General features: G+C 41.2%; 1 protein-coding gene across 4 annotated transcripts in view; it reads right to left on the bottom strand.

Annotated features, from left to right (window-relative positions):
• HPRT1 (hypoxanthine phosphoribosyltransferase 1) overlaps positions 1 to 12,045 on the bottom strand; it is a 197,184-nt gene that overhangs the window by 146,456 nt on the left and 38,683 nt on the right. The window contains exon 9 of one of the 4 annotated variants that reach the window (XM_066248639.1): positions 2,226 to 2,460. The exons of 2 other annotated variants lie outside the window; for them this stretch is intronic. In XM_066248639.1, the coding sequence (XP_066104736.1) occupies positions 2,431 to 2,460 (30 nt within the window). In that variant the 3' untranslated portion in view covers positions 2,226 to 2,430. Of the gene's footprint in view, positions 1 to 2,225; positions 2,461 to 5,474; positions 5,604 to 12,045 lie in introns of those variants that run through there. One more of the 4 variants, XM_066248635.1, reaches the window with a different exon arrangement.

Here is a 12,045-nt window from a genome sequence, read left to right on the forward strand (position 1 = left end):
AGTCTTGGAATGTCATTCTTGCTGCAGCCTCTAAGCAAGCCTCTAAGGCCAGACTGGATTCAAGGGGAGGAGAATTTGCTCTAGCTATTAATGCGAAGATTAGAAAAGAATTTTTGGCCATCTTTAATGGAATTTTTGGCCATCACAGCCCCTGGACAATAAGGTTTTTAGTATTTTTAATGCCAGATGGTGGCAGGGACACTGTACATGCTTCAACACTCCATAGTGAATGTCACCTTCTCAATTAGGCTTATCTTGACTCTTGGTTTCATCCTTTCTTAAAAAAAACCATTTTATTATGGAAAATTTCAAACATATAAAGAGGTAGAGTATACCACCTAGCTTCAGTAATCATCAGCTCATGGCCAATTTTGCAGCCATATCTTCACCTATTTCCCCCATTCCTGTATAATTTTGAAACAAATCCCAGACATCAGCCATTTTCTTATATAAATAATTTAGAATGCACTTCTAAATGATCTTTAAAAACATAACCACAACATATTATGCCACATTTTAAAAACCACAAAAATTCCTTGATATTAATGTATATTCAAGTCAGCGTTCAAATTTCCAACTGTCTCATAAGTATTAAAAATGTGTATGTGTATTTTTTAAAGTTGGTTTATTTGGATTGGGATGTTCCAGATTTCCCCATGGATAAGAAGCATCTTTTCTCAAAAAAATTGGGATCTAAAAACTGGGTGTGTCTTATCCAGTGGTTGTAGAAGTGTGACATTTGAAATGCCATAGATGGAACTGAGGATGTGGCAATATATGAAGACAGTGATTTGTCATCAGACAGAAATGAGAACAAGCTAATGGATGGGAGTTTTGACAGTGGTGAGGAGTTGTATGAAGTTTGTGATGAATAAACCTTGAGTTCAATAACTTTATGTAATAGTTGTTTTTTTTTTCAAATTTCGGGCCCCAAAATTAAGGAGTGTCTTATACATGGGGAAATAATATAAATGAGATTCATATATCACCACTGATTGATATTTGTCTCTTTGAATCTATTGGTGTCTTATTCATGTCTTTTTTCCTTGTAATTTATTTGTTGAAGAAACCAGGTTGTTTGGCCTGTAGACAGACAATTGGTAGCATTTTAGATTCAATGAAACAGGAATATTTTTGGCTTATTAAACCTACAAATTTTTCCACATTCACCAATTTTTCACTTAACAAGCATAATACTCCACTTCCCTGGCACTTGAGACACAGGTTATTTCTGGTGTCTCCACAGTACCAATTCCCTACTTCTTTCTTCATTGAATCCAGATTTTGTTCAATGTGTCCCAAGGGGAAATGAGCTCTAAACTTAGCTCCCAAAGTGGGCCTGACTGAGCAAAAGGCAATCCCACCACCTATAGCCAGTGACTGGTTAAGAACTGGACATTTGAGTCCATCCTGGCTAATGAGATTTAAAGAGATGTCTTACCACTTTGAAGAGAGAGTTTTCACAGAAAGCCTTTCTCAAGGAAGCCAGATGACTATTGGCTCACCTGACCATAAGGAGGACCAGCCTTAGGACGAAACTGGAACTACTGACGGCACCGTAGTGGAATGGAAACCACACAGGTCCTTGGTGTGATAATGGAGTAGAGGATCAAACTGATCTGGCCTGAGTTACTGCTGGCTCTTCCAATTATGTAGTCAATAAACCTCCTTATTGTTTAAACTGGTTTAAGCTGGGCAAACTGACCGATGCCTAGAACATTTTAACTGATACGAAGCCCCTTACAATGACTCCAATCTACCTGTGTAGTTTTTCTCTAATCACTACGCTCTAATCTCTGCCACACTGAAAGTAGACTGCTCACCATTTCCCACACAGTCATGTGAGTTTTTCTCTATTTATGCCTTTGCCTAACCTTTTGGCTGAAACTTTTTCTAGCCTTCCTTCTTCTCTATCTACCTGTCCAAACCTTTCCTATTCTCCAAAGTCAAGTTTTAAATCCTGTTTCTCTCTGGAGCTTCTCCCAGAATATATCCCTCCTTTCCCCTCCCCCTCTGCACTAGTTGTACCCTTGGAACACTGAAGGAAGGGTTGCCTTGCATCAGAATCACTTGTATACTTGACAACTCTACCTTACGAGGTCTTAAGCCCCTGGAGGACAGGGACCATTTTCATTCATCAATCCTCCAAGCACCTAACAAAGAACCTGAGACCGTGAAAGGCCCTGTAATTAATTATCTACTAAATTGAACAGCAACAACGATGAATGTGTTTGCTCCTTTAATCTACATGACCCTATACAATTGTTTTCTTGAAGTTTCTGTAACCTTTTAAAGAAATTGTTATGTATCCAAATTTACAAGGAACACATGTAAACATATATTTCTTACAATGGAGAGGGAAGAATCAACTGAAGATGACTTCTTCTCTCAGGTTCCAATCAAAGGGCAGGTGGCACCTCGTTGACCTTATTAATCACACCTGAACAAGGGTCCCAACAGCTGAAAGAATGCATAAGAAAGATGACTCAGAAGGGCCGGGCTTCAGGAAGAGCCAGACTGCGGAGGAACCAGACAATTTTAAGAAAATGGCAGTTTGAACTGGCCCTGGCATCAGGTCCTGGTTTGAATTCTGGTCATGTTCCAGATACGTCACCTTGGACAGGTTCCTGATGCTCTCTGGGGCTCAGCCGCCTCATCTGAGGAAATGGAAGTTTTACCAGTACCTGCCTCAAGGGGCTGCTGTGAACTCTGAACGGAGCTAGGTGTGCAAAGTACCTGTTCGTAGCGTGCACTCGGTAAAGAAGTAACTGCTGTTAAAAACAAGAAGGTGACGCTCATAGGCTGAGTGGGAAAAGGAAAGTCGGGGTACTGGGAACTGGATAGTGGGAATGAGGAGGGAACGAAATACCTGAGAGCAGACCAATATATTTCACCAAAATAATGAATTAATTACAACGAGGAAATAAAAGCCAGGGGTCTAAATGGAATGTAAACACTAACAAATCAAACTACATTAGAGATGAATCATAACAGCCACATCAAAAGGGACGGAGAAGAAAACATCTAATAAGGGTTGTGGCAAAAAGATCTGCCTGCAGATACTAGACTCTAGTTAGTAAATCTGTTATAGGCTTATGTAGGTACTTTATGATCCTATTTTCTGTCGAAGAAAAAAGTTTAAAAATAAGGAAAAGGAAAAGGCTAGTGAGAATCTTATGGTGTGGATTACGGTGGAAAATCAATGTGTGTTTCTTTATGTTATACAGTAAGACAGATACATGTGTGTACATGGGTTAGAATGCCTGATCATATTGCCTATCTTTGTCCACTAGGAGGATGTGGAAGCAAACACCCCAACAATAAGCACCCTTAGCTCCCTGATCCTGGTTTCTAATACCATTCTTCAATGAAAGAACCAAGGCTCCTTGGAGTCATGGCTGTTTACCGACTAGGGCAGGGCAAATACAAGGTGAACCTGTAATATCTTGTGGTACCAGGAAATAGGGCAGTGCTTGAAAAAGGGTGGAAATATGACAAAAGGATACAGAAGCTATGAGAAAGGCCCTGGCTGGTTGGCTCAGTGGTAGAGTGTCAGCCCAGTGTGTGGATGTCCCAGGTCAGATTCCTAGTCAGGGCAGACAGGAGAAGCAACCATCTGCTTTTTGACCCACATCCCTCTCCTGAAGCCATGGCTCAACTGTTTTGAGTGCATTGACCCAGGTGTCGAGGATGGCCCTGTGGAGTTTCCACCTCTGGCACTAAAAATAGCTTGGTTGTGAGCATGGCCCCAGATGGGCAGAGCATTGGCCTCAGACAGTGGTTGCTGTGTGGATCCCAATCAGGGCGCTTGCGGGAGTCTGTCTCTCTATCTCCCTTCCTCTCCCTTGGAAAAAGAAGAAAAATTTTTAAAAAATAATAAGAAGTTATGGGAAGCTGTGGGGAAAGTGTTCCAGAGGAAGTCATGTGCAATATAACTAAAGCTTTGATCTATGTTCAGAACCCTCAAATATTGTAATAAGGAAAGGAATAGAAAAAATGTTAGGAAAGGAAGTTCTACTGACAAACTATCAAGTTTGAAAGTCCCTTCAGTCGTGAATCATGAGAGAGCTCATTATGAAGTACACCCACACTATGTAAAGAGAAAACTGGAAACTTAATTCGGCAGTTTTTATCGGTTACTGCTTGAAGTTACAAATAATCATGAAAAAATCATTAAAAATCATTACTCTTTCAAGTGGTTTGAAGTATCTATAAAGTTCACATTTAAAAAATGGCAAAGAGCACATATAATTCTTCATGCCAGAAAGATATTTTGTCTGAAGCTACCCATAGGATCGTAAAAATAAGACAACCAAAAAATTTGAGGATCACATTGGAGAAACTTTGTAATTATCTTTTAAAATGCTTCCTAATGCCAGAGGAAGATAGTTTACATTCTTCAAGATTATCTATGACCTCAAAAATCTGTTTAATGTACAAGTCATTTGGAATTATTACCTTTATAGAGCTTAATATTTTCCTCTGTGCTCTCAACTTATTAGTTTCCACACAAGAGCCGGGAACCAAAGGTTAAGTGGAAATGAAATAAGACGGCAGGTTCTGGAACAAGATTACTTAGGTCCAAATTCCTCCCTAGCCAATTCTAACTATGCGATCCTGGGCAAACTGCAACCTCCTGGGTCTGAATTTGCTCATGTGTAAAATTGGAATGACTAGAAACAAAAATAAAGGAAAGCAGAGAAAAATCCACTGGGGTTATCATACAATTTTTAAAGTGCTTAGTACAGTTCTATAGCATACAGTAATGATTCAATAAATGTTAGCTATTACGAATAAATAGGGATTCCTTTGCTCAACCTGAAATACATAAATTTTGCTTCTAGTTTTAGGTAATTCAGATGTAATTTCAAAATATTTTATTCACTTTTAAATTTTCTATCATCTATCCAACAAATATTTATTGAGCACTATACTTTGCCATACATCTTTGTAGGTGCTAGAAATAAAGCTATAAACAAGACTGGTAAGGTTCTGCCCTCATGGAGCTGATGATCTGCTAGGGGAGACAGACACCAAGTATAGAAATGAAGACTGTGCCTGACCTGTGGAGGCACAATGGACAGTGTTGACCTGGAACACTGAGGTTGCAGGTTCGAAACCCTGGGCTTGCCTGGTCAAGGCACATATGAGAGTTGATGCTTCCTGCTCCTCCCCCTCTCCTCTCTAAAATGAATAAATAGACCTTTTAAAAAAAGATTGATTTGTCAGGGGCTTATAAGGGAATAGCTCTGCCATGTACATCTCCACATAGGCCACACAGACAAGATCAGCTGCAGTCGGACCCAAATCTTAGAGTAATGCCTTGAGACCTGCCCAGGAACACAGCAAGACAAGCGGTGTTCGGTGTTATGAGATGTCCCCAAATTATTTATCATCCACAACTCAATCTTGTAGGGACTCCATGGGCAGTTTCTCATCTGCCTCCTTGGAGCCAGTAAGGCATGAGACTTCTGGCTTTGCCTCCCCAGTCAGGGTAGAGCTGCAGGCTCTAAAATCACTAGTGGAGTCGGGAGCCAGCTCCTCCATGCCAGGCAGGGCAAACCATCACCTGTGCCATCTGTCCTTTTTAGTTTGGGGTCAACCTGTGGGAGTGGGAATAAGGAAAGCTGATATCATGATCTTGTTTATACTGTCTAACTAATAAACTATCAGTAGTCACTTGGGTTGTTTCCTTCCTGGAAGAGTCTATGGCCAAGTGGCAAGTCCAACTATAGCAGTTGTCATCTAGGGTCTGCTTAACCACCTGATAGTACTAAGAATCAGTGTGAAACTACAACAGAGGGAATGTCCTGGAGAGCAACTTTGACACATGGAGAGAGAGAGAGAGAGATCAGGCAAAGGTTAACCATGGTGATACAAGAGCCAGCAGGCTGATCTCGGGGAACCAAGTGATAGCAGAAGGAACAGCAATTATAGAGACCCTAAGGCAAGTGGGAGATGACTGGAGGTTTGAGGAACTGAAAGCACAGCAGTGTGGTTGAAATGAGCAAAGCGGAGAAGGTTAAATGAAGTTAGACAAGTGGGCAGTAGCTAGTTTACAGATAGGCCAAAGGATAGACTGAGTTCTCAAGTATTAAGCAGGCAAGTGATATAATCTGAAATATATTTTTCAAAGATCGTTATCTGGCCCTGGTTGGTCCAGTGGTAGAGCATCGGCCCAGCATGTGGATGACCCAACTTCAATTACTGGTCAGGGCACACAGGAGAAGCAACCATCTGCTTCTCCCTGCTCCCCCTTCTCTCTCACTTTCCCTCCCCCTCTCCCACAGCCATGGCTCAATTGATTAGAGCAAGTTGGCCTGGGGTGCTGAGGATGGCTCTGTGGCCTCTGTCTCAGGTACTAAAAATAGCTCGGCTGTTGAGCAATGAAGCAATGCCCAGATGGGCAAAGCATGTGGATCCGGTTGGGGTGCATGTGGGTATCTATTTCTCTGCCTCTCCTGTTCTCATTTAATTAAAACACACACACACATACACACACACATACCATCATCATCATCATCATCCAAAAGAGAAAAGAGCCTGACCAGGCCGTGGCGCAGTGGACTGGGACACGGAGGACTCAGGTTCAAAACCCTGAGATTTCCAGCTTGAGTGTGGGCTCATCTGGTTTGAGCACGGGCTCAACAGCTTAAGTGAGGTGTTTCTGGCTTGAGCGTGGGATCATAGACATAACCCCATGTCTCTGGCTTGAGCCCATGGTCACTGGTTTGAGCAAGGGGTCACTTGCTCCACTGTAGCCCCCTGGTCAAGGCACATATGAGAAAGCAATCACTGAACTAAGGTGCCGCAACAAAGAGTTGATGCTTCACATCTCTCTCCCTTCCTGTCTGTCCCTATCTGTCCCTCTCTCTGACTCTGTTTCTGTCAAAAAAAAAAAAAGAGAGAGAGAGAGAGAGAGAGAAAAGAAAAACAAAATAAGTGCAGCATGGGGGCAAGAGCAGAGGCAGAGAGACTCGTTGAGAGGTTCCAGCAGTAGTTCAAGCGCTCAAGCTCAGCTGGTGGCACACGCAGAGGGGATGAGTCGGGATCACAGGGTCAGCCACGGTGCTGGAAGCATCGAGGTGGGGAAGAGCAGATTATTTGCCATTGTAAGGACTGGCTTTCACTCCAAAATGGGGAGCCACAGGATTTGAGCCAAAGAGTGACTCATTCTGACTAATGTTTCTGTTAACATCACTTTGGCTACTGTGTTAAGACTGTGTGTGTATCAGTCAGGGGAAGGGGGGAAAGGATGGAACTGCAGTCCCGGTCAGAGGATACTGCCATAATCCAGAGACGTGCTGGCCCATTTATTCATGGCAACCTTCTTCCTTCCACTAATTTGGCCACTGAACCCCTAAAATGACCTCTTCTGTGCAATGTGCTGTGAAAAAATAAAAATAATGTATATAAAGCACTGAGCACATCTGACATACATTAAAAGTATTAAATAGTGGTTCCTACTGGTATTGCCAGTTTTACTGCTGAAGCCCCGTTACCTACTTATAGATCACTTTATAGGTTCTTGTGCTTTTAAAAATACAAATAGTCTTTTGATTCTGTACTTATTCTTTAAGTAAATTTATTGCCATAAATTCTGGTTTTCTTTTTATTTTAAATATTTTATTAAATGTACTGGGGTGACTTTGGTTAATAAATATAAAATTATAGCTCTGGCCAGATAGTTCAGTTGGTTAGAGCATTGTGCAGTGTTGGTCAAGTAAGTTTGTAAATATGATATATATGTTTGCTCGCTTAAAGTTTGCACTAGGTGTGGGGGACAGGCTGTAAGCAGGCAGGATCCTTATAGCCTAAGGCTTAGTTTTAAGACTAAGCCTTTCCCACCCTTTTAATACTAAGATCTTTTCAAAACTAAGCTTTTCCCCACACCGTTGACTGTTGCATGATGTGGGGTGGTGCACTCTTATGAGAAATCTCATTTATGCCTCAGATAAGTGATTTGTATCAGAGACTTCCTTATTTGTATACTGGCTTAAAGGTTTTGATTTCTACACTATAAAATGGGGGCAGACCGGGGCCTCGCTCTCTCTCGGTTACTGAAATTAGCATTGCAGAGGAGAGGCAGCCAAGATGGCGGAGTGCTGAAGGAGAAGCCAGTTTGCGCAGTTTCTGCAGAGAGAAGGAGATGGGGAACAGAGGTGAATAAGGCTGGTGATTTTGATTCTAGGAAACTCGGCTCAGTGGCTTCGGGAGCCCTGAATGAAAAGGGAAGTGTTTTCCCACTGTGTGTATTTCTTGCCCGCCGGGTGCAAGCTAGGATTAAAGGTGATGGCCCACCAGTTCTTGGCTCCATTGTTTCATTACCATCTGTCCGAATCAAATGGGAACCTGCATGGGCCAGGTGGCTGTGATGGTGGCTGTGGCTACTGGCTTTACATGCAAAGACTGCAGATTCAATCCCTGGTCAGGGCACATACAGGGACAGATTGATATTCCTATCTCTCTCTGTCTCTCCCTTCCTCTCTCTAAAATCAATAAATAAAACCTTTACATTATAAAGTTATAAAGGTTTCAGGTGTACAATTTTATACTACATCATCTGAAAATTGCATGGTGTGTTTACCATACAAAGCCAACTCCCCTGCCATCACCATGTATCTGAACTCCTTTACCCCCTCCTCCCCTCCCTCCTCCGGCAACTACCGCACTGCTGTCTGTCTCCATGAGCTTTTGTTTGTCTTGTATGTTCATTTGGTGCCTTCAGTTTCATATCCCACCTGTGAATGAAATCATACGGCTCTTGACTCTTACCACCTGACTTGCTTCATTTAGCATGAGTCTACGGTCACATCACCCTGAACGTGCCCAACCCCGCATTCCCTACATTAGAGTCGCAGCGCCTTCCCAGTGCCCAATGCAGAAGCTCCGTCCTTCTGGCCACAGCCTACCAGGTCATCCTGGGCCTGACCCTGGCCTTCCTCTCCAATCTTAGGTCCTCCTTAATGGCCGACACACTGGCTGGCCTTTTTTCTCTCTCTCCAGCACTTCAGATGGTTTATTGTATCAAAAATCATAAAAAGAGCCACTTTAAAATGGAGTCAGGGCTACATCCCAGAAGAACTGGCTTGCCATCTTATCCTCAAATCTTTAGAATGTTAAAACAGGGCAAAAGAACCTTTGGACTGAGCCTAAAGCAACCTTGTGTCCCAAAGAACTGTTTGCAATGCAAAGATGAGCAGAAAGCAGATTAAGACTACAGGGCCCATTCCTACCAGACCGAAAACTAAAACCATTGTTGAGAACTGACATCACTATTTATGCTGTCTATACCTATAGACATGCCTTCTTTCTATTGATATAATTGTTCCTCTTCCCTTTCTCATAAATACCCATTGTCTTTGTCTCCTAATTAGAACATTATTTGGGCTTCTGCCTGAATCAATGGTTTTGGAAAAGCTATTTGACTTCAAATAAATGTTTGCTGCATCTCACTTTGAAGAAGTGGGAGGGGGCTGTAAAGAGGGACTACAGTATAAGGTGACGGAAAGACTTGACTTTGGGTGATGGGTACACAACATAATCAACGGTTCTAATGCTATAGAAATGTTCACCTAAAACCTATGGACTCTTACTGATCAATGTCACCGTGTTAAATTTAATTTTCTAAGTAAAATTTTATACAAAAGGAAAAAAAATAGAACTGTCTTTATTTTTAGGTTACCAGTTACCGTCTCAGCACCTTCTGCATTTGCTATTCCTATTGCAAGAACCATCTGCGCCCAGCCCTCACATGGCTGCTTTCTCTCCAGTTTGGTCAAAGCTCAACCAACACCTTCCCTAACTACCTTGTCTAACGTAGGGTGCCTACCCTTCACCCCCCCAGCTCATTGATGTCTTAGGTTCTTCACAGCCTGACACTATTTGCGGCTACCTTGTTTATTGCTTTCTAATTTGCACAACTATAACGAAATCGTCACAGAAACAGGAACCTTGCCCAGTCTTCCCCAGTACCTGACCCACAGAGGGTGCTCAGTGCATTTCTAGAATCTTAAATGTAGGGGAGGACATTAATTGATTAACTTTCCAAACTAATGAATTAGAGTGGTAGCCCAGATTATCAATATATATTTTATAAATAGAGTTAAAATGGGGGACCTACCTATATTTATAGATATAATACACATAACATTCTATGCATTCACAGTATGGGAAAACATACCTTCAACACACATGGATTTTCCAGGTCATTACCTTTTATTTAAATACCAACATTCCCTTGGATGGTAATATTCCTGAAGCAGAGTCCATACTTCCCTATCTCCTATGATCAAGCAAATGAAATTCTGTTCTCCTTTCCTTAAGAACACCCCTTATTATACAGGGCTGAAATGGAAGTACAGCCCCTAGGGATTATCGAGGTGCAACATTTATGACCATTTGCTCCTATTCTGAATGACTAAATGGCCCCAGGAGGCTACAGCTTTCTTCCTAAACTTATTTTCTACCTTTGACAGACTGTTATCCTAAAAATTACTGCTGCTCCTGTCAGCATATCCCTTCCCCCATCTTATACATGGACTTGATCTAATTTGTTGAAAATCGGTTAAATAAGTAAAATTATTAGAACTATATGTCCAAAAAAGGAGGTTAAGGAAGGTCTGAAGAATATTCCGATCAGGTTCCTTCCTAGCTGTTATCTGGGATTCTTGTTGGGTTTGCCAACCAACTGAAACATTACTTAGCCAGAAGTTAACGAGTTTGGGTAAATCAGGAGAAACTGTTCATGTTTTTCATGATATTGTTGCAAGAATCAAACAGATTTTGGTTTAAATCTCTGCCTCTTACTAACTGTGCATCTAGCTTCTCCAAACATTTACTTTTGAAGTAGTAACTAATGTCTATGGAACACTTGGTATGTCCCAGGCCACTGGCCTATTTTACCTGTGTTGTCCTATTGAATTAATTCTCACAATAAGCCTGTGAAGACAGCATTCTCTCCATTAGTCAGTTGAGCAAACTGGTTCGAAAGTTAAGTAACCAATGTCATGTAGCTACATAAGCCAAGAGTAGGACAGTCTAATCCCAAACTCTTAGCTATCCATTCATTCAACAACAATTTGAGTGCCTAGTATCATTGAGGCACTAAGGTAAACATTCATCAGTGAACAAGACATAAAAATTATTGCCTCCGTTATGGAGCTTACATTTTAAGATGTGAAGGGGGGAGACAGTGAGCAATAAATACAAAATAAGTTATACAGTATATTATTAGGTTGCACCACTCAGAACTGCCAATAGCCAACTACTTTTCCCTACCAAAATGGTCATTTCACATGGTTCAACCTAATAAAGACAGCAGGAGATGGGTGAGGAAGGCTTGCGGTGGGAGGCTAGCTGCAGCTGTCCGTGACACCCTGGGGCCAGGGGAGGGAGGAACTGGGTGTTACCTTGGATACCACACTGACATGGTAACACCGCCCTGACCTTAAATGAGGTTATGAAGATCAAATGAGATAAAAATGAAAACTAGAAAGTTTTAGGACTATAACAAATTATTATTTAAAGTTCCTTACTTTGCTGCTAGGGAATTACAGCAAATCTTTTAAGGCATAAATATAGCTAAATGGCTAACAAGGTTGCTACTTCATACCTTACTTATCTGGAACAGAGAAGCAATTAAGAGGTTTTTTTGTTGTTTAGTTATTTGTTTTTGATTTAAAACGTTTCTACCTGCTCCCAGAAAACAAAAGGTTTTGTTGTTCTTCTTTAGTTAATAAAACTATTATCTATTCAAAGGTAGTACTACATGTTGGAAAAAAGAATTTTGTGATAGATATAAGATTGCGATCTAAACCATTTTCATTGAAATTCCAAGAAAAAGTCATGTTATTTTAGAATGGTTAATTGTAATAAAGTACACCATATATCTGAAATTTAATGTCTGTGAAGGAGGTAAGAATTTCACTAGGTCCACCAATCCATTCTACCAGATAATCATTATTTTCCATGCTTGGTAAAGATTACAATTAAACTAGCTTCTAAAACTTAATAGACAAGGAAAAGGTTACCAAAAGAAAACTA

This window comes from Saccopteryx bilineata, chromosome X (assembly GCF_036850765.1).
Source record: "Saccopteryx bilineata isolate mSacBil1 chromosome X, mSacBil1_pri_phased_curated, whole genome shotgun sequence".
NCBI lineage: Eukaryota > Metazoa > Chordata > Mammalia > Chiroptera > Emballonuridae > Saccopteryx > Saccopteryx bilineata.